The sequence below is a fragment of the Sminthopsis crassicaudata genome, chromosome 4 (assembly GCF_048593235.1).
Source record: "Sminthopsis crassicaudata isolate SCR6 chromosome 4, ASM4859323v1, whole genome shotgun sequence".
Classification (NCBI taxonomy): domain Eukaryota; kingdom Metazoa; phylum Chordata; class Mammalia; order Dasyuromorphia; family Dasyuridae; genus Sminthopsis; species Sminthopsis crassicaudata.
In genome coordinates this window covers 16,161,144-16,187,551 of record NC_133620.1, presented here as the reverse complement: position 1 = coordinate 16,187,551, position 26,408 = coordinate 16,161,144, and the positions used below count along the sequence as shown (strand labels likewise).

The 26,408-nt window shown below is 34.7% G+C and overlaps 1 protein-coding gene across 1 annotated transcript in view; it reads right to left on the bottom strand.

Moving 5' to 3' along the window:
* LOC141539774 (cytochrome P450 2J2-like) overlaps nucleotides 1-23,532 on the bottom strand; it is a 29,873-nt gene extending 6,341 nt beyond the window's left edge. The window contains 5 exon segments of the mRNA XM_074263020.1: nucleotides 12,625-12,801; nucleotides 14,291-14,451; nucleotides 16,439-16,588; nucleotides 20,304-20,466; nucleotides 23,301-23,532. Coding sequence (XP_074119121.1) covers nucleotides 12,625-12,801; nucleotides 14,291-14,451; nucleotides 16,439-16,588; nucleotides 20,304-20,466; nucleotides 23,301-23,516 — 867 coding nt within the window. The 5' untranslated portion in view covers nucleotides 23,517-23,532.
* Nucleotides 23,533-26,408: the final 2,876 nt, after the last annotated feature.

Sequence of the window (26,408 nt, the reverse complement as noted above, 5' to 3'; positions counted from 1 at the left end):
GTTGTATAACTTTTTTTGTTTATGAAACTTTATGTAACTTTATGTAACTCTTTTATGTAAATCTTTCCTAGTTTCTCTGAACTCTGAACTGCTCATCATTTCTTATAGAATAATAGTGTTTCATTACATTCAAATACCACAGATTACATAGTCATTCCATAATTGATAAACATCTGCTCAATTTCCATTTTCTTGGCACCAATCCAAAAAGAGATGCTACAAGCATTTTTGCACATGCGTGTCCTTTTCCTTCTTTTATGACCTTTTTGGGATATACATGAAGTAGTGATACTTTATCAAAAGGCATTATGCACTTTTTGTTAGATCACTTCACAACTCCACCAAGATTGCATTAGTGTTACAGTTTTCTCACATCCCTTCCAAAATTTATCATTATCTTTTTCTGTCATCTTAGTCTAACTGATAGATATGAGGTGTTAGAGTTGTTTTAATTTATATTCCTTTAATGATTTAGAGCATTTTTCATATGACTTTTAATGACTTTAATTTCTATCTAAAAATTGGCTCCTATCTTTCAACCATTTATCAACTGTTGAAGGATTTGTAGGTGTATAAATTTGGCTCATTTCTCCATACATTTTTGAAATGAGGCCTTTATCAGAAACACAGACTGTTTCCAAGCTTTATACTTCCCTTTTAATCTTGCTTGCATTGTTTTTTGTCTATACAAAACCTTTTTAATTTAATGTAATCAAAATTATCCATTTTGCATTTCCTAACATTGTTTATTTCTTTTTTTATATTCATTTTTCCAAATTATCCCCTCCCTCCCTCCACTCCCTCCCCCCGATGACAGGCAATCCCATACATTTTACATGTGTTACAATATAACCTAGATACAATATATGTGTGTAAATACCATTTTCTTGTTGCACATTAATTATTAGCTTCCGAAGGTATAAGTAACCTGGGCAGATAGACAGTAGTGCTAACAATTTACATTCACTTCCCAGTGTGCCTTCTCTGGGTATAGTTATTTCTGTCCATCATTGATCAACTGGAAGTGAGTTGGATCTTCTTTATGTTGAAGATTTCCACTTCCATCAGAATACATCCTCATACAGTATTGTTGTTGAAGTGTATAGTGATCTTCTGGTTCTGCTCATTTCACTCAGCAACAGTTGATTTAAGTCTCTCCAAGCCTCTCTGTATTCCTCTTGCTGGTCATTTCTTACAGAGCAATAATATTCCATAACCTTCATATACCACAATTTACCCAACCATTCTCCAATTGATGGACATCCATTCAACTTCCAGTTTCTAGCTACAACAAAAAGAGCTGCCACAAACATTTTGGCACATACAGGCCCTTTTCCACTCTTTAGTATTTCTTTGGGATATAATCCCAATAACAGCAATGCTGGGTCAAAGGGTATGCACAGTTTGACAACTTTTTGGGCATAGTTCCAAATTGCTCTCCAGAATGGCTGGATTCTTTCACAACTCCACCAACAATGTATCAGTGTCCCAGTTTTCCCACATCCCCTCCAACATTCATCATTATTTGTTCCTGTCATTTTAGCCAATCTGACAGGTGTGTAGTGGTAGCTCAGAGTTGTCTTAATTTGCATTTCTCTGATCAGTAGTGATTTGGAACACTCTTTCATATGAGTGGAAATAGTTTCAATTTCATCATCTGAGAATTGTCTGTTCATATCCCTTGACCATTTATCAATTGGAGAATGGTTTGGTTTCCTATAAATCAGGGTCAGTTCTCTATGTATTTTGGAAATGAGACCTTTGTCAGAACCTTTACTTTTAAAAATATTTTCCCAATTTGTTACTTCCCTTCTAATCTTGTTTGCATTAGTATTGTTTGTACAGAAACTTTTTAGTTTGATGTAATCAAAATCTTCTATTTTGTGATCGATAATGATCTCTAGTTCTCCTCTGGTCATCAATTCCTTCCTCCTCCACAGGTCTGATAGGTAGACTATTCTCTGTTCCTCTAATCTATTTATGATCTCATTCTTTATGACTAAATCATGGATCCATTTTGATCTTATCTTGGTATATGGTGTTAAGTGTGGATCCATATCTAATTTCTGCCATACTAATTTCCAGTTTTCCCAACAGTTTCTTCCGAATAATGAATTTTTGTCCCTAATAACATTGTTTATTTCTTGTTTGATCATTAATTATTCTTTTCTCCAAAGATTCTAGAGGTAAATTATCTCTTGCTGTCCTAATTTTTTTTCATAGTATTATCCTGCATGTTTAAATCCTGAACCCACTTTGACCTTAACTTGGGATAGAGTGGGAGATATTGATCTATGGCCAGTTTCTGCCATACTATTTTTGATTTTTTCTAGAAGTATTTTTGTCAAATAGGGAGTTCTTATCCCAGGAGCTGGAATCTTTGGTTTTGTCAAAGAGTAGATTACTAGTCATTGGGACTCTACTATTACGTCTCGTGTACCTAACCTATTCCACTGATGCATCATTCTATAGTACCAAATAGTTTTGATGATAGATACTTTATAATATAGTTTTTGGTCTGGCATAGATAAGCCACCTTCCTTTGAATTTTTCTGTTAACTCCCTTGATATTCTCTTTTGTTCTTTTTGATGAATTTAGTTGTTATTTTTTCTGACTCTATACAATAATATTTTTGGCCATTTGATTATCATGGTTCTGAATAAATAAATTGTTAGCCAGAATTGTTATTTTTATTAGATTAACTTGACTTAAGCCTAAACAACTGATCTTTTTCGAAATGTTTAAATCTGATTTTATTTTATGAAAAGTGTTATGTATTTTCTATTATAGTATGGTATTTCTAATATGTATTCCTATATTAATAAGTGATTATGAATTAGCTTGAGTTCTTCATCATAAAACTTCCTACTTTTAAATCCTTTGACCATTTAGTAGTTTGGGTATGACATATATAGATATAGATATATAGAGATAGTTATCTCTCTCTCTTTATATATATATATATATATATATATATATATATATATATATATATATATATATATACATATATATATATATATATATATATACATATATATATATATATATCTGACAAAATATTTTACATATTTTTATGAGACCTTTATCTAATAAACTGTCAAACCACAGCAGATTAAGCCTCTTAACTGGTTTTGGAGTGACAAAACCCACAAATACTTGGAAGAAAAGAAATTTGCAGAAAAAGATCCTTTGAAAGATCATCAGAAAAGGTCAGGTTCAATTTGGCAAGGGAGAGGTTGCCAAGTCTAGACCACAGTGCAGAGAGTCTGCGGCATGAAGCCTGAGCATGGCTGCATCCACACACAGGGAACCTACTGTGAAGTTCTTAGCTGTTTTCAAATAGGTGGTTTAGCAGATTTGCTGTAAGACATCCAAAAATCAATACAAAAGGCAAATTGAGAGCCTCTGAGATATGGAAGAACATAGAACTGGCTGAGTTTACCCAGCTCCAAAAGAAAGTCAGCAGAACTGCCCCAGGAGAAACTAAAGAGACTATCACCTCTTTGACTTAAGAACAGACCTCAACCTTTAAAAATGAACAAAAAAGCAAAAATAACTCTGACCATAGACAACTTTTATGGTGAAAGAGAAGAACAGACCTCAAAGCCAGAGGATCCTAAAGGCAAGCAAGCTCCAGATGTAGGCCCAAAGGTTGATATGAACTGGTCCCCATTTCACAAAATTGATCAAAATGGGGTAAATACAAAAGGCAAAAAAATTATCTCTTCTTCTAGTAGAATTACTTTTCCTCACTTGTTTCTTTTTTAAGCCATCACAATAAAATCATGGTTTCTTATATATATATATATATTTCATAAGGAGTTATATGCTTTTTCTATTTTGTCAAGTCTATTTTAAGGAGTTTTCTTCAGATAATTTCTGGTTTCATTTTCCATACCCTTTTGCAATGATCTCATTTTATTTCCCCATTTTTATACTAATTCTCTTTTAAGATCCTTTTTTAATTCTTCCAAGAGAGCTTTGTGAACCACATATTAGGGCATAAACACCACAGAAAGGAAGAAATAGTAAATGTGTCTTTCTCAGGTCATAATGCAATACAAATTACATTCAACAAAAAGCCAAGCAAAAATAGATAAAACTTTATTTGGAAACTAAATAATTTAATCCTGAAGAATGAGTGAAACAAGAAATCATAGACACAATTAATAATTTCATCCAATATAATATTCTTCTCTAAAATGTAATACACTCTTGTTGGGGTTTTCTTGGGGTTCTCTGTGGGCAGCCTTCATTTCAGTTCAGTAATCACTGCAAGTACAGCCAGAGATTAAGGTCAAAATCCTTTATTGTCTCTTTCCAAGTCTTGTTTACTTTCCTGTGGCCTTGTTAGCTTTCTTATAGTCCAGATCCTTTATTATCTCCTTCCTGGGGCTGGGCAGCTTTCTGCAGGGCCTTTCAGTCTGGCCTTGGTGCTGAGAGCTTGAGCTCCTACCTGCCTTCTCTGGCTTCTGAATCTCCCCTACTGAATCCTGGCTGAGGCTCCTAGCTTATATATGCTCTTTTATCAAAGGTGTGAATCTTGTAGAACTATAGTAAGTACTAAGTATATGTACTGAACTAGAGAACTGTTAAGCACCATGCTAAATTAGGTAACTATTGTCTCTATCAATTCCACTGACTTAGCATCTTGTTTCAAGTTCTGGCCCATAACAATCCAAGAGAATAACAATGATACAACATACCAAAAATTGAGGAACACAGCCAAAGCTATTATTGGAAGAAATTTTATGTGTCTAAATGCTTAATGCATAAAATACAAAAAGAGAATATTGATGAAGTAGACTTGCAAATAAAAAAGTTAGAAAAATAACAAATTGACGCCCCATTAAATACCAAATTTGAAATTCTGAAAATAAAAGGGGAAATTAATTAAATTAAAAGTTTTGATTACCTATTTAATTTGATTAGAAAAAGGAAAGAAGAAAATCAAATTGTTAGTCTCAAAAGAAAAGAGAGAATTTTCCATCAATGAAGAGGAAATTAGAGCAATAATTAGGAATTATTTTGATCAATTATATAATATTATAAACAAGTTAGATAAATAAAATATAGTTTACTTCTCAGAAATATATAGAAGGAATGTATCTATGGCCAAAAAAGAACTGTAAATCACTATTGAACAAAAATAGATAATTTTGATTATATTAAGTTTAAAAGGTTTTGTACAAACAAAACTAAGGCAGACAAGATTAGAAGGGAAATAATAAATTGGTAATAAATTTTAATATACAAATGTTCTGATAAAGGTATTTAAATATATATAGGGAATTGACTCAAATTTCTATTAATTCAAGCCACTCTACAATTGATAAATGGTCAAAGGATATGAACAGATAATTTGCAGATGAAATTAAAACCATTTCTAGTCATATGAACATGTGTGCTAAATCACTATTGATCAGAGAAATGAAAATTAAGACAACTCTGAGGTAACACTACACACCTCTCAGGTTGGCTAAGATGACCTGAAAGGTCAATGAAAAATGTTGGCGGGGAGGTGGGAAAACCGGAACACTAAGACATTGCTGGTGGAGTTGTGAAGTGATTCAACCATTCTGGAGAGCAATTTGGAACTATGCCCAAAGGGCTATCAAACTGTGCATACCCTTTGATCCAGCAGTGTTTCTATTGGGCTTGTGTCCCAAAGAGATCTTAAAGGAGGGAAAGGGACACACATGTGCAAAAATGTTTGTGGGAATCCTTTTTGTAGTGGCAAGAAACTGGAAACTAAGTGGATGCCCATCAGTTGGAGAATGGCTGAATATAGTTATGGTATATGAATGTTATGAAATAGTAATATTCTAAAAGAAATGATTAGCTGGATGATTTCAAAGAAGCCTAGAGAGGATAACAAGTACTGATGCTAAGTGAAATGAGCAGAACCAGGAGATCATTGTACACAGCAACAATAAGATTATACAATGATTATTTCTGATGGACATGGTACTTTTCAACATTTGTTGATGAGATGATTCAGGTCAGTCACAATGATCTTGTGATGAAAAGAGCCATCTACACCCAGAGAGAGGACAATGGGAACTGAGAATGAAATCACAATACAGAATTCTCAGTCTTCTTGTGGTTGTTTGCTTGCATTTTATTTTCTTTCTCATTTTTTCCATTTTTATTTGATTTTCTAGTTATTCTTTTATGTCAAATTTTCCAATGAGTTTTGGTCTTTTTGATACAAATACTGCAGTGCAGGTCTTTCAGTTCATCAAATATCCATTTTTTTACATCCAGGATAATACTCAACTTTGCTGGATAACTTATTCTTAAATGTTAACCAAGATCCTTTGCTCTTTGAAATATACTGTTCCAAGACCTATATTCTTTTCTCAAAGAAGCAGCTAAATCAAGTAAATCCTAATTGTTTTTTTGTTTGTTGCAGCATTTATTTAAGTTTTCATCTTGGTTGCAATATTTCCTCTTCAACTTGGGTATTTTGAAACTTTATATGATGTTTCTGTTAGTTTTCCCTTTGGGATCTACTTTAAGTGGTAATAAGTAAATTATTTAATTTATACTTCAGATTTTTATTTTAGTACTTCAAGGCAATTCTTAAAATTATTTCTTATAATATTATACATATATTTTTTCTAATCTTAAATTTTATATAGACTGACAATCCTTATATTATCACCCCTCAATTTGTTCTCCAGATCACTTGTTTTTCTTTTTCTTTTTTTATTTTATTTTATTTATTTAGAATTTTTTTCCACAGTATATATGCATGAGTAAATTTTTTTTTGTTATAATATTATCCCTTGTATTCATTTTTCCAAATTATCCCCCCCTCCCTCTACTACCTCCCCTTGATGACAGGCAATCCCATACATTTTACATGTGTTACAGTATAACCTAGATAAAATATATGTGTGTAAATACCATTTTCTTGTTGCACATTAAGTATTAGATTACGAAGGTATAAGTAACCTGGGTGGATAGACAGTAGTGCTAACAATTTACATTCACTTCCCAGTGTTCCTTCTCTGGGTATAGTTATTTCTGTCCATCATTGAGATCACTTCTTTTTCTAATGAAATGTTTCAGATTCTCTTGTATTTTTCCAGTTCTATTATTTTTCAGTGTATTATAATGTCATTAAATTCCACTAACCTAATACTAGTTTTAAGAAAATTTTCCCTTATGTTTTGTATCTCATTTTCTACTTTATTAACTTTCTTTTCATGATTCTTTGGGGGAATACCTTTATCTTTTTAAAAATTTTCCCCATTCTCTCTTACTTCATTTTTGATTTCCATTTTTTGTTTACTTCCAAGAGTGTATATTTATTTCACTTGTGACCATTTGATGTTATTTTTTTGGGGGGGGGGAGTAGGAAAGGCTTTAATTTTTTTTTCTGAATATGAATCCAGATCTACTTTTACACTAAAGTAGCTACCAATAGTTTGTTTCTTTTTCTTTTGCTTACTCTTTGATTTTCTTTTTTAAATTGTTTTCATTTTCAGCAGATTGATATTATTATTATAAAGTTTTAATCCAGAACTGTGAAAAATAAAGCCCTAAACTTCAAGTCCATCTTACGGCTGATTCTTTTGGAATTCTTTCCATGGGCTCAATCTCAGGGACTCTTTTCTTTCTTTTTTAAGTCCCAGCCATTCTCTCTCAATAATGTGCTTCTTGCCTGTGGTATTCTTAACCAGTATAAGCTCACTCTTCCTCATCCACAATCAGGTATTAATTGATCACATGTAATCACCACTTATGGACCTGACTTCGTGAAAAAGTAGAAGATATTTCAATCTTCTCTCATTCAGCTGTCTGCTGTTCTTTAAATGAAAATTTATGAGATGAAAATTTGTGAGGTGAAAGTTCCTGAGGCTGGGAGGTAACAGCTTCAGAAATAAAATTTCCTGAGGATTTGTCATCTTCCCTCAGGTTTACAGTTTCTTGACTTAGTAGAGTTGTCTTGGAGTTGTCTCTACTTCACTTAGACCAAACATTAGTCCCTAGAATCTTTTCTGAGGTCCTTTCAAAATGTCCTAGGGGGACAATTGCATTACCCTTTTATATTTGCTGATTTATATTCATATTGTGATTATTTTCTATCTGTTTGTGGAAGAAACCTACAGAATCTGGAATTTTTTTATCCTTTTTGCCTTCTTTCCAAAATGCCTTATTCCTCTTGGATCTATTTTTCATGTTAGTTGTTTTTTTTTTTCCAATGAAACATTTTACATTCTCTTCTGTTTTTTTATTCTTTTAATTTTGACTGATTCTTAATGTCTCATAGAGTCATTAAATTACACTTGTCCAGTTATTTTCTTTTGTACCTGATTTTCTTTATGGCCAATTTTATTCCTTAAGAAGTTTCTGTCAGTTAATTTTTGTGCTTCCTTTTCCAAACTATTGACTCTCTTTTCATGATTCCTCTATACAGCTTTTATTTCTTTTTCAATTTTGCGTCTGCCTCTCTCACTTAAAATTTTTTTTGGAATTCTTCCAGCAGGAATCTGGGCTTAAAAGCACTTCATATTTCCCTTTGAAGTTTCACATGTCAGAATTTTGACTCTGTATTCCTTTTCTGAGTTTATATTTTACTGTTACTATAGTATCTTTGTACAGTCAAAGTTTTTTTTTTTTTTTTTTTTTTTTTTTTTTTTTTTTTTTTTTTTTTTGCTGCCCATTCCCAGCCTATTTTGTCTGCTATTGGGTCATGGGGACACTAACCCAAGATTCTTGTTCTGGGGCCAAGGACCTGATTATTCCCTTGATCAGGAAGTTTGCACAGGGACTTTGGGGCTGTTGCATTAGCTCATCAGTGCCTATCTCCCCAGACTTCAGGGGCTTGTAGCTCATCTGTTGCAAATCTCACAGCTTGTCCAAAGTGTCACTAGTTTGCTAAGTTGGGTTGCTGATCTTTGTTGTGGGTAGGAGCCCCCAGTGGCTTGCCTTTCCACTGATTGCACTGTACTGTATTTCTATTTCATCTGAATAAGATACCCTCTCTTAAAATCCTTGTAAGTAATTTTGATCTGGAAAGTTTCTTGAACTTTTCCTTTTGTGGATTCTGTCACTCCAGAATTTTGTGACTTTATTTAAAATTATTTCTAGGAAACTGAGCAGCACCTAAGCAACTTAATGATTTTTCCCTACCATCTTGGTTCCACATGGAGCTCCTATTTTTCTTATGGTGAGATACTTGACTTTGAGTGCTTTTTTTCACTAAATCATTGCATGTAGGTAGGATCTTTCTTTTACAGGTGAGAAAACTGAAGCTCAGAGACTTTATTGCCCAGAGTCACAGGGCTATAAATGATAGATCTGGCTCATGAATTCTGTCCCTTGACCTTTGCTCCATTATACCACTTTTCAGTTCTGTGTTTATATATCCCAATTCAAATCCCAATCCAATGCCACACACACACACACACACACACACACACACACACACACACACAAACAAAAACAAAACAAAACAAAAAACCCCCACTAACATCAGCTTTTCAGAAGGTGATTATGAGGTCAATGGATTTTTCTGTCAAGTAATCTGAATATATGCTTAGCCAAAATGCCTAATACTCCAGAACCATAGAATTTTTAATAGAATTTGCACTTGTATCTGTTTATATTGAATCATTCCTTTTCCTACTTTTCCTTTTTCTCTTTTTAATTCTCCTTTTTTGATCTTGTCCTCCTTTGCTTTCTCTCTCTCACTCTTTCTCTTCCTTTCTCCTTCTTCCCTTCTTCTATCACCACCATTCTATTATCTTTCTCTTCTATCTCTTTATTATCATTTTCATTATTTTTATTTTTTCTCTACTAAAAAAATCATTCATGCCTGTTAGTAGTTCCTGAAATTTCTTCTTCTGGTATGAAGAAAGATAATTATAGAATTGAAAATAGTAATAGCTAGCATTTTTATATAGTACCTACTATGTGCCAAACACTTTGATAAGGATTTTACAAGTGTATTTTCAAGAGGATGAGTGACTGAACTTTACTTTAATCAGAATTGACTCAAATAGGAAATAACATACATACTCAATAGGAATATATAAATTTATATCTAACCATGCAGGAAAATAAAAGGGGAATGGAATATGAGAAGACAGGTTGGGTGATAAAAAAGAGGACTTATTGGGAGAGGGATTATTCAGGAGCAAAATGCTTTTGAATAGCGACTGGATAAAAGGAGATAGATAATAATAAATGAGGAGATAAAATTATAAGTATGTAAAAAAATTGAAGCAAGTTTCTTTGATAAGGCCTCATTTCTCAAACATGGAGGAAACTGAGTCAAATTTATAAAAATAAAAACCATACCCAGTTGATAAATGATAAAAATATAAGATCTGAACTCAAAGGGCTACAAATTCATATGTCCTTTGACCTAACAGTACCAGTGCAATATGAATACCAAAAGAAAAACAAGGGAAAAGAAGGAAAATGACCTATATGTATGTAAAATACTCACAGCAGCTCTCTTCTCAGGAAAAAAAATGAAATTGAGGGGATGCCCATCAATTATGAAATGGCTCAACAAACTGTTGTATGTATTTGTTGTGAAATATTCTTGTTTTCTGGGAAATTATAAACAGGATGCTCTTAGGGAAAAAAAAACCTGGAAAGTTCTGGATGAACTAAGTGAAATATAATGTTTACAGAGTAATAGCAATGTTCTGGGATGACCAGATGTAAATGACTTTGTTGTACTCAGTAGTACCATCATCCAGAACTACTCTGAAGGACTTATGATGAAAAATCCTATTCATCTAGAGAAGAAAATGACTTCATTTGAATAAAGATTGAAACATTCTCTATTTCTTGCTCTTTTTAATTAAATTTTTGGAGAGTTTTAAATTTTAATTAGGGTAAGAGATCTATGTTTTCTTTTACAATTTGACTTTTATGTTAATGTTTTGCTTAACTTCACATGTGATTTCTTAATTGTTGGTGAAGATAAGGAAGAGAAACTAGCACTCAAAACTCTTAAATCTAAAACAAATTTCTTTTGAACATAACTTGGTAAAAACATTAACTAAATAAATAAATTAAAGGAAAATTCTATTTTCATCTCATCCTCACAACAACCCTGTGAGATAGGAGCTATTATTACATCAATTTTACTTTTGAGGAAATTGAGGCAAAATGAGATTGAGTAATTTTTCCTGCATCACAAGGCTAGTGTTTGAGATCATGTTTGAACTCAAGTATTCCCGATTCCAAATCCAGTGCCCTAACCATGTTCAAAGTAGTTGACTAAACAATCTCTTTTTTATTCTAGGCTCATATCTCATCTGTTTCATGTTCTGAACTTAGAGCAGTAAGTCAAAAGAACTGGTTTCACATGTCTACATGCCATAATTGTTGGATAAATGTTTTAATGTGTTTTGTTTTTAGTTTCTCCATCTGTGAAATGGAGATAATATCTATGCTAGCATAGATATCTATGCTAGCTATCTCATGACATTGCCTTGAGAGGGAAAAAATACATTTTGCAAATGTTGACAACCATATGCATTTAAGTAGCAAATATCTTTGCATTATTACTATTCCAATTAAAGACAAATATTTTACCCTCTGGATTCATTCTTTTAATGACTAAATAAATAGTATTGAAATGCTTTAAATTTGTCAGGTACTTTCCCCATAATCTTGTGAAAAAAATAGTGCCAATAATATTATACCAATTGATCAAATGGAGAGACTGAGACTTATAGAAATGATTTGTTCCTAGAAACACTTGAATGATGAATCCCAAATTTATAAGTCCAGTAGAGGTTCAGCATTTTTATATAGAGGAAATAATCACAAAATCATAAAGTTGAGAAGGAACCCCCACGATGTCAAACTCAAATAGAAATGGTCCCATTATTTAAGGATAAGGATCCTTAGAAGTTCCATATTGCCTTAAATTATCTATTCTAATATATTTTCATTTATTTCTTTAAACATTTCTAAATTATACTTTAAATTTAATTCTATAGTACTTGGAAATGACATGGATTGCAATGCTGCCTCATGTTTGACTATTCTATAAACATTCTCAAAGTGATTATATTTTTAATTGTGTACATAAGATTGATAATTAAACTTATTTTTATAGTGTCATAAAATTTACAAAGAATATATACACAATAATTCTGGATAGGATAGTGGGGTTAGATATTTTAAGGTTATACATGAGAAAAGTGAGGGAGATGGATTCATTGGAATGAAAGATCAGGACTAAGACTAAATTCTAATCAGAGTAGGTAAAAATGACAAGGATAGTAAAATTTGGGAACAGAAAAAAAGCTGGTCCAAATACAGCTTCAAATTCCTGAAAGCTTTGTGAATAAATCAACTAATCTCTTTATGCCTCAGTTTCCCCCTATATTAAATTAAGGGATGGATTTCAAGGAGCTTTATGATTCCTTCCAATCCTAAGTAAAAACCATGAGGTTTTCATCAGTAAGCTTCATCTCTTGTACTCTTTACTCTCAGAGTTGTTACTGAGGAAAGATATTTACATTAAGATAGCAATACAAGGTTTTGCAAATTTTAATAGACATCCCAGATTCCCCATTTGGGCACTTTGTTTTTTGGTTTTAATAAACAATGCCCACTTTCTATTATGTCTCTATTACCTTGGGCAAATCCTTAAGGTAAGCATCAATGAAATCTTGAGGCTCCTCAGGGTTCAGGTTTTTCTTGTGTTGTTTGATCACATCTTCTACAAAAGATTCTAGCTTTTTACATTCTCTGAAGCGCTTCTGGTGAGGTCCTGGCAGGAATTTCATTATCGAAGGAAGTATATTGAAGAGGTAAATACCGTGTTTCCCTGATAATAAGACCTATCCTGAAAATAAGACACCCACATACTCTTTAATATTCCGCCAAAAAAAGCCCTCCCCCGAAAATAAGCCCTATCGAACTTACTATGAAAACGGTCATCATGGTGATCCCCTGCGCTATATGCTGCGTAGCGGTACCTTCAGTAAGCAGCGCCGCCCTCCCCTCCCGGGTGAAACGCACGTCGCGCTCCGAGCTGCATCCAATCAGAGCTGCAGCAGTGAGCGCGTCATCCTCTTCTTCCCTGGTGATTTGCTTGCTGGCGCTACTGAGAGCAGCGCCGCGGAGTAGAGCTGAGACAGGACCATCTAAAAACTCGGTAAGTTCAGTAAGCGATGGAGAATAAAATAAGCACTCAGGGGGCATGATGGAGGCTAAAAGGGGCATGATGGAGGCTAAAATGGGCATGATGGAGGATAAAAGGGGCATGATGGAGGCTAAAATGGGCATGATGGAGGATAAAAGGGGCATGATGGAGGATAAAATAAGCCCTCCCCTGAAAATAAGCCCTCTGGTGTTTTTTAGTCCCAAAAAAATAATAAGACAGTGTCTTATTATCGGGGAAACACGGTAATATAAAAAGGACAGTATTGAGTGAAATTGGAGCTCATTCTTGAAGGAAGCCAAGAAGTAGAAATCAGAACGGAGAGCATTCTGGACAAAAAACACAGTTAGTGCAAAGGCACTGAAGTGGGAGCTAATACTTGTATCGCTGTTTACAAATTAAAAGTAAGCAGTTAAATTATCTGTCTCTCTGATTGTGTCTCCTCTCTAACTCATCCTGTTTCTCAATACAGAAATATTGTCTCTGTCTCAAAATCTCCCTTCTTTTATGCTTCCCTCTCTCTTGGCTATCTCTGCCTCTGTGTCTGTCTCTTTCTTTCACTTTTGCAGAAGTGAGGATAAAATTACTGATTTCCCTCAAGCTTTGTTCAACAGACAATTTCTCCATTAAGCCTTTACTCATCTTCCTGGCTTTTAATATGGCTCCCACCAAAACTTGCCCCATTATATTTATTGAATTGCATTTACACACACTTGAGGGCATGTTGCCTCCTCTGACAGAATGCAAACCACCCTATGTCAGGGGCTGTTTCATTTTTATCATTGTGTCCCCATTACCTAGCATAGTATTTGGGATGCAATAAATGCTTAATAAATGTTTGTAAATTGCTAATCTTGGTATAGATCTCAGGAATATTTAATACTATTTAGAAGTGTGATTCTCATTATCTAGAGATCACAGTATTCTGGAAAACTATGGGTCCCCCAGGCATGTCACTGATTATAATGATCTTGTTTCTTTCCATTCCCACTCTCAGGCCTTTTACTGCTTAGAGGAAATCATGCACAAACTGCTCCTGCCAATACAACAGTCATCCTGGTTTTCTTTTCCCATGGAGGAAGTCCAAGGCCAGTTGAAGTTGATTTAGCCATTCCCAACAGGGGATGCTCTATTACCTGACACTCCCACTTGACCAAAAGCTTCATGACATAATCCACAGTCTTCAGGAGCTCCTGAAATTTTGAATCATGGTACTCAAAATGATGCCCAAAAGTTACGGAGCAAATTATGTTAGAAACAGCATTGTTGATCACAAAGTGGGGGTCAAAGGGCTGTCCTGTTTGAGCAGAATAGAATGGAGAAAGATTTCATCTTTGATCTTTAAAGAAATCCAACTGAATTCTTAACCTTTTTCTTTTCAATACTTTTTTTTTAACTTTCCCTTCCCACTCCCCAGTATACATTATTATTTATTATTATTGTCCATAACTATCTATTGGTTAAATAGATGTGAGGTGGAAAATAATGTGTTCCCTTTTTAATGTTTCTATCAAGATTTGAGATTTAATTGGTATAATTTGTTTCAACATAGTTTTATCTATTTTGCTTTGAACAAGTTACTTTAATTGTCTTTGTTTCTATTTCTACTAAAGTAAAATAAGGAGGTTGGACTAAGTGATTCCTGAGAGCTTTTCTGTCCAGTGTATTCTATATCTGATATACCATGTATTTAAATCCATTTAGCTATGCTCATCTGTATAATGGGCGTGAGTACACATGTGTATGTGTGTCCATAGATGTATGTGTGTGTATCCCAATACCCAGGACTATGTATACCCCCGTGGAGTATTTGCATGCATATGAGTAATAGGGTTTGAAATTACAACAGGAAATACTGTTGAATGAAAAGAAAAGATATCAAAATGAAAATAAGGAAAGAATGCTGTATAAAGTAGGGTGTAAGGTACTGGGCCTGGAGGCAGGGAGACTTGGCCAACCTCAGACCTTTATTAATTGGATAATTTTATTGTGATTCTGGTGCCTTCTTGTTATTATTTTCTGTTTCTCCTGTATATATCATGTTTGTACATAATTGTTTATATGTTGTTCTTCTCCTTAGACTGAGATAACCTTGAGGACAGGGACTCTTATTTCTTTCCTTATATTCTCAGGATTTAGCACAGTGCCTAGAATATAGTAGGCACCTCAGAAATATTTATTGGTTGATCTTGGGGAAATCATTTAATTGATACATTCCTCAGTTTATTGATATGAAGAATGAGGAGAGTTGAAATGATGGGCTCCAATGTTAATTACTGTCCTTAATCTATGAAAATAAGTAGTAGCCGAAGATGAAAGTAGTAGTAGAGAAAGTGAAAATGGATAAGCATGGGAGGAAGGGGAAAAGGAAAAAGAAGCAGAGAAAGAGGAGAAAGAGTAAAATAATGAATGTCTACAATAAGAACATTGTGCAAAGAAAGAAGACTTGGATAGAATTATGAACTGGGATCAATGAAATATCAACCAAAACTCGAGGATCAATGGTACACCAGCTATCCACCTCCTGACAGATTTAGGTTTCATAATAAGGCATATGTTTCTGAGCATGACCAATGTAAGGATTTATTTTGTTTGACTAGTATTTCTTATTAGCATTTTGTTTTTCCTAGTGGAAGGAGAAACAAGAAGACGATAATGATTAATCAAAAAATTAAAAAAAAAAAACTAAAAATGAAGACAGAAATATGCATCCATGTATATATATATATATATATATATATATATATATATATATATATATATATTCTCAAAAGTAGGAATAAGAGAGCAAAGCAGAAGAGAAAATTTAAAAAAAGGAGAATGAAAGGGGAGATACCAAGAAATGGAAATACATGATTCAATAACTAGAAAGCTAAAAGAATTATTAGGAAAAAAGAGTTAGAGAAGTACAGCAAGAGAAAATAGAGACAGGGTTGTATGTCCATGTTTGTGTATATGGACTTCCTATAGAGGCAACCAAGGCAGGATGCCATGTGTGATATTGAAGAACTGAAACATGTAGAGTCTTAAAATTCATGGAAGAAAATGATCCATCAAGGCTTGCTTCCTTGGTTTATGGTCTCATTTTTCCCTAGAGAGCAATTTTGGGTCTTTGAAAACATTCCCTGGGGACTTGGGGGTAATATTTTGCCTGTCTCTACTCTAGGGATGACCTTTTCTCCCCTGATTCTTCCATCCACAAGTATATATTCTCTTTAATGTTCATCTGGTCAAATGGAAAAATCACAAGAATTTGAAAACATCTCTGTCTGACCAGTGCTCACCTTTTTCTTCCCTGATAGCCTCAATGATACACTTGGCCTCCATTCGTATCCGATCTTCCAGGGTCTTCTTTCCCAAACCAAAGTTCCTTAGAGTCATTAAGGCAAATCTTCGTTGCTGTTTCCACAGTTGACCATTAGACATGATTAAGCCTAAATAATAATATTAATAATAGTTTATATCACTATTTCAAAAGCTCTGTCATTTCACTGATATGGCTATTTTCCCTTCTAATAATGGAATTCAACTCAGCAATTACTTAAAAAACAAACAGACACTTATTATGTGCCAAACACTGTCCTGGATATACAAAATAAAGGGTAGAAGTTCTTATTTCCTCAGTCAGAGATGATTGGCTCCTTGATGATTTTCTGCTTTGGAAAGATGCAGACAGGGCAAAGAGACCAAATCCTAATCTGAATGGTCAGATCCACTTGGAATGGCCCAAGTCATCTCAAATGAATCTTCTTGCCTTTATCAATGTTATGGTCCAAGTGATACCTTGGCCCATGGGGGCCGGATATGCTACAAGGAGGCTCGTTGTCCCTTTTATGCTTGATGTCATCTGAAACCGATAAGGCCCCTACCATGCTGACAATACAGTATTAAATAGTCAAACCAATTTGTCTCTATCCAATAATGGAAGTTTATAGAAGAGAGATATTGGGATAATCCTTTCCCAAAAGGCATAGAGTTTTTGGAAGATGCCAAAGGATAACGTTGTTTTGAGATAAGTTGCTTTTTATTGACAAAGTAGAGGCCAAACTGTTTCTGCATAATTACTTAGCGCCCATAAGGAAAAAAGGGCAGTCTTTCTACAGAAATCTTTAGCTGAGTAAAGAAAAGGAGAGGGAAGGAATAAGTATTTATTAAGCACCAACTATATACTAGGCACTACGAAATATACAAATAACCTCTCCTTGAATTTTCACAACCACCCTGCAAAATAGATGTTATTATTATTTTCATTTTTACAGTAGAGGGAGCAGGTTTAGTGACTTCCCCAGCATCACAGAGGTAAGTAAGTGTCTGAGGCTAGATTTGAACTAAGGAATTCCTGACTTAGCTCTCTATCCACTGTATCACCTGGCTGACTTCTCCTTGTGATGGAGCTCCCAGACAAGCAGAGCTCTTACCTGATGGGCCAAGAAACAGAGTGGAGTGTAGTTGGGAGAGAATGACAACATAAACTCAGGGCAATTTGCAAAAGAGCAATAACCCCTTAGCCCACTTACTAAAGGTAAACATGACCCAAAATGCTTGAAGACAATCTTTATACTTCTGTTCACCCCCTTCTGAGTCTTCTTGAATTTAAATTAAACACTCCATACTCCTTCAACTAATTCTTCTATGAAATGAATTTGAACCTCTTCTCCATTCTCCTTCAATTCACCCTCAATTCTATTCCTTTCCATCTGCTCTTAGATATGAAGGAAGGAAATTTCAGAAGCCTGCTTTTTCTATCATAATTCTTCTAGCCACAAAAATGTATATGGGTTGAAATCCTTCAGGAAAGATGAAGGGCAGAAGTAAAAGACTTTTTTTTTTTTCTGAGGCTGGGGCTAAGTGACTTGCCCAGGGTCACACAACTAGGAAGTATTAAGTGTCTAAGACCAAATTTGAACTCAGGTCCTGCTGAATTTAGAGCTGGTTCTCTATCCACTGCACTACCTAGCTGCCCCTAAAAGACATTTTTCTTTTTTTTTTTTTTAATTTTTATTTTATTTTATAATTATAACATTTTTTGACAGTACATATGCATGGGTAATTTTTTACAACATTATCCCTTGCACTTACTTCTATTCAGATTTTTTCCCTTCCTCCCCCAACCCCCTCCCCCAGATGGCAAGCAGTCTTATATATGTTAAATATATTACAGTATATTCTAGATACAATATATGTGTGTAGAACCGAATTTTTTGTTGCACAGGAAGAATTGGATTCAGAAGGTAAAAATAACAGTTTACATTCATTTCCCAGTGTTCCTTTTCTGGATGTAGCTGGTTCTGTCCATCATTAATCAATTGGAATTGGATTAGCTCTTCTCTATGTTGAAGAAATCCACTTCCATCAGCATACATCCTCGTACAGTATCATTGTTGAAGTGTATAATGATCTTCTGGTTCTGCTCGTTTCACTCAGCATCAGTTGATGAAAGTCTCTCCAAGCCTCTCTGTATTTCTCCTGTTGGTCATTTCTTATAGAACAATAATATTCCATAACATTCATATACCATAGTTTACCCAACCATTCTCCAATTGATGGACATCTATTCATCTTCCAGCTTCTAGCCACTATGAAAAGGGCTGCCACAAACATTTTGGCACATACAGATCCCTTTCCCTTCTTTAGTAGTTCCTTGGGGTATAAGCCCAGTAGTAGTATGGCTGGGTCAAAGGGTATGCACATTTTGATAACTTTTTGGGCATAATTCCAGATTGCTCTCCAGAATGGTTGGATTCTTTCACAACTCCACCAACAATGCATCAGTGTCCCAGTTTTCCCACAGCACTTCCAACATTCATCGTTATTTGTTCCTGTCATCTTAGCCAATCTGACAAGTGTGTAATGATACCTCAGAGTTGTCTTAATTTGCATTTCTCTGATCAATAGTGATTTGGAACACTCTTTCATATGAGTGGAAATAGTTTTAATTTCATCATCTGAAAATTGTCTGTTCATATCCTTTGACCATTTATCAATTGGAGAATGGCTTGATTTCTTATAAATTAAAGTCAATTCTCTGTATATTTTGGAGATGAGGCCTTTATCAGAACCTTTAACTGTAAAAAATTTTTCCCAATTTGTTACTTCCCTTCTAATCTTGTTTGCATTAGTTTTGTTTGTGCAGAAACTTTTTAATTTGGTGTAATCAAAATGTTCTATTTTGTGATCAATAATGGTCTCTAGTTCTCCCTTGGACACAAACTCCTTCCTCCTCCACAAATCTGAGAGGTAAACCATCCCATGTTCCTCCAATTTATTTATGATTTCGTTCTTTATGCCTAAATCTTGGACCCATTTTGATCTAATCTTAGTATGTGGTGTTAAATGTGGGTCCATGCCTAGTTTCTGCCATACTAATTTCTAGTTTTCCCAGCAGTTTTTGTCAAGTAATGAATTCTTATCCCAAAATTTGGGATCTTTGGGTTTGTCAAAGATTAGATTGATATTTTTATTCACTATCTTGCCCTGTGAACCTAACCTATGCCACTGATCAACTAGTCTATTTCTTAGCCAATACTATATGGTTTTGGTGACTGTTGCTTTATAATATAGCTTTAAATCAGGTACACTTAGACCACCTTCCTCTGACTTTTTTTTCATTAGTTCCCTTGCAATTCTCGACCTTTTATTCTTCCATATGAATTTTGTTGTTATTTTTTCTAGGTCATTAAAATAGTTTCTTGGGAGACTGATTGGTATAGCACTAAACAAATAGATTAGTTTGGGGAGTATTGTCATCTTTATTATATTCGCTCGGCCTATCCAAGAACACTGAATGTCTTTCCAATTATTTAAATCTGACTTTATTTTTGTGGCAAGTGTTTTGTAATTTTGCTCATATAATTCCTGACTCTCCTTTGGTAGATATATTCCCAAATATTTTATACTATCGACTGTTATTTTGAATGGAATTTCTCTTTGTATCTCTTGCTGTTGGATTGTATTGGTAATGTATAAAAATCCTGAGGATTTATGTGGATTTATTTTGTATCCTGCGATTTTGCTAAAATTCTGAATTATTGATAATAGCTTTTTAGCAGAGTCTTTGGGGTTCTCTAAGTATACCATCATGTCATCTAAAAGACATTTTTCAAAGAATCTTAGGGATGAAAAATATTTATTATAATTCAGAGTAGTCACCAGATGACTTAAAGATATGAAGATGGAGAGGGAATTGGGGTCGATCAATAAATACTTCACCTTGGTTGACCAGGACCTCCTTGATCATTGGCAATCCAGTTACTGTTATAAAGGTTTGACTTCCCACATGCCTGCAGAAAATATTTACATATTTCCTGGCACACTGAAAAAGAATCATTTTGAAAGGAACACTTCCATTGTTGTTAAGGTTATTTTTGTAAGTATTGTTATTAGATGACATTCTAGCATGTGTGAAACAATTCCAGTGGAATCTACACAATTCAGTCTGATCCAGCTCTACTCAATTAAGTTCAACTCTCCCTAACAAATCCTGAATCATTCAACTATATCTCAATTGCTATGGTAGGGGCTGAGCAGATTCTCACAAATACCAAACAGTATCTAGCCTTGAGGAACTGATATTGGAAAGAATTATCTGGGTATATTTAAGTCAATACCAAGTTCCAAGAAAATTCCAAGTGATTTCAGGGGAGACTAACAGCTAGGAGGATTTCAGGAAGGTTTTCTGCAGGAGATGGCCTGCTGAAGCTGAGCTTTGATGGGAACAGTGAATTACAAAAGAATTGCAAAAGAAGAGGGAATATATTCCAAGTTCTGAATTCATTGCTACATTCCAGGCAACATGCTGGACTTGGAATATATGACACAGAAAAATTCAGAGTTTAATACACAGGAAAAACTTATTATTATTACATTCATTGGAATGGGTAGAATGTCAACTTCCAGAAGGCAGAGACAGTTTCATTTTTGTTTTCTTAATTTCCAGCACCTAGGATAGTACCTGACACATATCAGACATTTATGCAATGTTTGTTAATTGATTAGAAGTTTCCCACACTGACACCAGTTAAAGCCTTTTCAAAACTCAATAAATTGTCTCTGAGGGAAATAAGGAAAAAAATCAATCAATTCTGCTGCCAACATGGTCATGAGCTTCTTTGAACGTAGCAAGATTGGACTCAAGTAACAGACACTCAGAGGCTGTCACCCCCTTATCTGAAGGTATTACATAACGCCCCCAATTTTTTTCTCTTCTGCTTCTAGGACCTTAGACAGTGAAAGCCCTCAATTGTATAGCATAGGATGACTATTTTCAGGAGGCAGGGATATTTAGACTCTAAAAAGTAAAAAAGAAAATGAGGTGAGGGGTCAGGGTCAAACCTGAAATCTAGTAAGAGCTGAGTACAGAGTTTAAATTTATCCCCTACCAGGAACCAGTCAGTGAACCTTTTCCAAGATATTGTTCCTGCTTATGTAGTATCTATCTCAAAGGGATTTGTTGAGGATCATATGGATAATGCTCAGAATATTCTCTATAAATGTGCAAAGGTGATAACAATCTCACCTGGGAGGCAGCAGGAGATACTACATAGAGACCAAGCACCAAGTTAGGAATCATAAAGATTCAGGTAGGAGATCTATGTTGGGTTTTACCTGGATCTGTTCTTGACCCTGGCTGTCTAACATTTAATTAATGACTCTAATAAAGGCACAGATGGGGGACTCATCTATTTTTCAGTCAATACTAAATTGGGAAGGCTAGCTGGGTGATGGAGTTGGCCAAAATAATTTCAATGGTCTGTGGTTGGACTCAGTGCATTAAAGTGAAATTCAAAAGTATATATATATATATATATATATACATATATATATATATATATATACATACATATATATATTATATATATATGTATATATATATTATATATACATATATGTAAATATATAACATATATATATATACACATATACATATAATATACATATTTATATGTATATATGTGTATGTGTATTTTATTCAGATTAAAGTACAAAAATGAGTTTCACATAAATATTTTTCTCTGAAAAAGATCTGGGTCTTAGCAACTTGGTTTTGTTTTCTTCAAATTTTGATTCCTCAATTTCATTATAATTACTATATAATCCCATTTTATTCATTTAAAACCATAATTCTGAGGAAATGTTCATCAGTTTTACCAGATTGACTGCCAGAGGGGTCCAGGACACAAAGAGGTGAAACATTTTTTATATAGAAGATGAGAAGCTGTACCTAATTCTACTCAACATTGTAATATGTCAAATTAAGAAAATTGTAGTGTTTGGTGAAACTGAAACATGATGTTAACAGCCATAATTGACCAACAAGTCAAACGATTGCCAGAGACTGATGTGTCATGTCCAAAGTCTGAAGATAAAAATTATGGACTATGGGTTCTTAACTTTTCATAAATGTGTGTTGTTATTGTTGTTGTAATTGATATTGTTCCTTTGTTAGTCTGCTTAATCTTATGGGTCACTTTTCAAAAGAAATCTTTTAAATGTGTAGAATAAAAGCTATAGGCTTTTAAAGGACATCATTATATTAAAGCAGAGGTATTAAAAATTGTTTAACTAAAATTCAACTGCCCCAAATTAAGTACCTCTAATTTTAGAATTTGAAGAGACCTCAGAGGATGCCTGTGCAATTTTTCCCAGTCAGTCTTTGAATGAACATTTATTAAGTACTTACTATATACTAAGTACTGTTCTAAAAACTTGAATACAAAAAAAAAGCAAAAGACAGTTTCTCAAGGAGCTCACCTATCCATTTATACATAATAGTGACAAAATAGCTAACATTTATCTAATGCTGAAAGGATGCCCCTCAGTTTGAAATGGACTTTGCAATTATCTCATTGGGTCAGATTCACAGAAACTGAGTCAGAAGGGATCTCAGCAAGCATCTAATCCTGACCTTGTACAAAAGGAAACTCCATAAGGACACATCTCATATGTGAGGAGTTTCTTTAGGTTCCACTGGTCAGAATGAGGCTCTGAAGCTGGCCCTCTCAGCTCCAAATAATATGTTCTTTTCAAGTAAAAGCAGAGCAGAGATGAATATCCAGGCTCATTTTTGGCTCATCATACAGCACATTTCCCAATTCCCATGCTCCCCTTTAAAGCCAGGAGATTTTCCCCTCCCAACTTACTCTTTACCTTTTGCATGGTAACATGGGATTGTTTGAAGTCCTTCTGGAAGAAGTTTCCCAATATGGGCAGGCCAGGAGGGCGGGGGGGGGGGTAGTTTTGATGCTGCCTCCTACCTTGCAGATAATATGTCAGTATCAAGATGATGGCAGAGAGCAGAAGGAGGTTCTGTAGGGGGGCTCCTTCCCAAAGATATGGGAACATGTTTCTCAGAAAAAGTTGCATCTTTCCCAGCTCTGGCAGGAAGGTCAGACAAGCCAAAGTCACCCTCCCTCTTCCACTCCCTAATATGGGGTCACTGGAAATAGAGTTCCAAAATCAAGCTGTGTTTGTCTCTGTAGAGCTGCTGACAGGGATGGTTTTATTGGCCAGTTAAAGAGATCTTGAGCCTCTGTTCTATGCCCCAGCTCTATGCCCTGTGCCAGAGCCTGCCTCCTCAAAGCAAACATCACCCTCTCCCCAGGAAGAGAACACCAGGCTTTCCAGCTGGGAACCCGAGAGACATCCTGGTTAGAGAGGTCTGGGGAGGCTCCACACACAGACAGATCCACCCAGTGAGCCCCAAATCATAGAGTAAGAGCTTTGGGGCAAGAAGGGACCCAGAATCTCAGCCCTCTTTAGGAGAGCAGCAAGCTGAAACCCAGGGAGGACAGGAAACTGACAAGGTCCTATTGCTCCTTGTAAGATTCAGAGCCATCACAGGAACCTTGCTCAGCTGGTCCAGTCAGTACTCCATTCCTTATTGCAAGCTGCCTCCAAATGGGCTTGGGAACTAACTTAGAGGGGCTCCAAACCTAGGATTCAGGGGCCTTGAGTGGCATATGATTAGATAATTTCAACTTTATTATTATAATTAGAAGAAAATTCAAATAGGTTTGGAATAAATCAAGATAATAAGATATTAGAGAAAAATGATAAAATTTCAACAGAATTAGAATAACTTAGAATGAAAGTCCAACAGATTGGAAAAAAAATGTCAATATCTTTGTCACAAATTGTAATAATATTCTAATAGACATAGAATAATGTGGAATAATTAGAATAAAATGTGAATTCAATTAAAACAATTGAAATAAAAATTCAGTATTCTCTTCCTCCTCCTCCTTGTCCTCCTCTTCCTCCTTCTTTGCCCATTGTTCTCTAAGAGGACCATGACATCACATGATGCCACCATGACATCATTGAATTTAAGAAGGTGGTCCAAAGTTATTGTCCGCACTTTCTCCTCCTAATTGTCTGGTTCAGTGGCAAAGTATAGATCAGGACTGGAGGTGGCTTTGGATGTATTGACAAAACTTGGTCTTTTTTAAAAAAAATATTTTTAAATTATTTTTATTTTAATTGTTTTATTATTATATATTTTTATTTACAAAATCTATATATGAGTAATGTTTTACAATATTACCCTTGCAAAACCTTCTGTTCCAAATTTTCCCTTCATTCCCCTTACCCCTTCCCCTAGATGGCAGATAGTCCAATACATGTTAAATATGTTAAATTACATGTTAAATCCAATGCATGTATACATATCATGACAATTATCTTGCTGCACAAGAAAAATCTGATCTAGGAAAAAATACTTGAGAAGGAAAACAAAAGTGCAAGCAAACAGTAACAGAAAGAGTGAAAATGCTATGTGGTCCATATTGAGTTCCCATAGTCCTCTCTCTGGTTGTAGATTGCTCTCTTCATTACTGGAGAATTGGAACTGGTTTGAATCGTCTCATTATTGAAGAGAGCCATGTCCATAAGAATTGATCATTGTATAATCTTCTTGCTGTGTACAATGATCTCCTGATTCTGCTCATTTCTCTTAGCATCAGTTCATGTAAGTCTTTCTAGGCCTCTCTCTGAAATCATCCTGTCGGTCATTTCTTATAGAACAATAATATTCCATAATATTCATATATATACAGTAATTTATTCAACCATTCTCCAAATGTTGGGTGTCCATTCACTTTCCAGTTTCTTGCCACTACAAAAAGAATTGCCTTTTTGCACATGTGGGTCCTTTTCACTACTTTAAGATCTCTTTGGGATATAAGCCCAGTAGTAACACTTCTGGGTCAAAGGGTATTCACAGTTTGATAACTTTTTGAGCATAGTTCCAAATTGCTCTCCAGAATTGTCGGATTAGTTCGCAGTTCCACCAACAATGTATCTGTGTTCCAGTTTTACCACATCCCTTCCAACATTTGTCATCTTTTCCTGTCATCTTAGCCAATTTGAAAGGTGTGTAGAGGTACCTCAGACTTGTCTTAATTAGCATTTCTCTGATCAATAGTGATTTGGAGCACCTTTTCATATGACTAGAAATAGTGTCAATTTCTTTGTCTGAAATTATCTGTTCATATCCTTTGATCATTTATCAATTGGAGAATGGCTTGATTTCTTATAAATTTGAGTCAATTCCCTATATATTTTGGAAATGAGGCCTTTATCAGAACCTATGGATGTAAAAATGTTTTCCCAGTTTATTGCTTCCCTTCTAATCTTGTCTGTATCAGTTTTGTTTGTACAAATACTTTTTAACTTAATATAATGAAAATTATCTATTTTGTGATCAATAATGATCTCTAGTTCTTCTTTGGCCACAAAATCTTTCCTTCTCCACAGGTCTTAGAAGTAAACATTCTGTGCTCTTCTATTTTAATTCTAATATCATTCTTTATGCCTAGATCACGAACCCATTTTGACCTTATCTTGGAATACAGTGTTGAGTGTGGGTCACTTCATTCTTCTGTGAGTAGGAGCTGCCCCACTGAGGATCAAGGATTTCCTTCCTTCCTTCCTTCCTTCCTTCCTTCCTTCCTTCCTTCCTTCCTTCCTTCCTTCCTTCCTTCCTTCCTTCCTTCCTTCCTTCCTTCCTTCCTTCCTTCCTTCCTTCCTTCCTTCCTTCCTTCTTTCCTTTCTTCCTTCCTTTCTTCTGTTTCATTAGGGTGAGAGTAAAGTATAATCTAACAAGTTTTGCTAATGCAAAGTGTTTCCCAGCACACAACTTCCAGCAAACCCAAATTTCTTGGTATCTCTGAGTACTACTGGGTTATAAGAAACTTTGAAGAGGAAGAGACATGGTCCACTCTCTCATTTTACAGAAGAGGAAATGAGAGCCAGAGA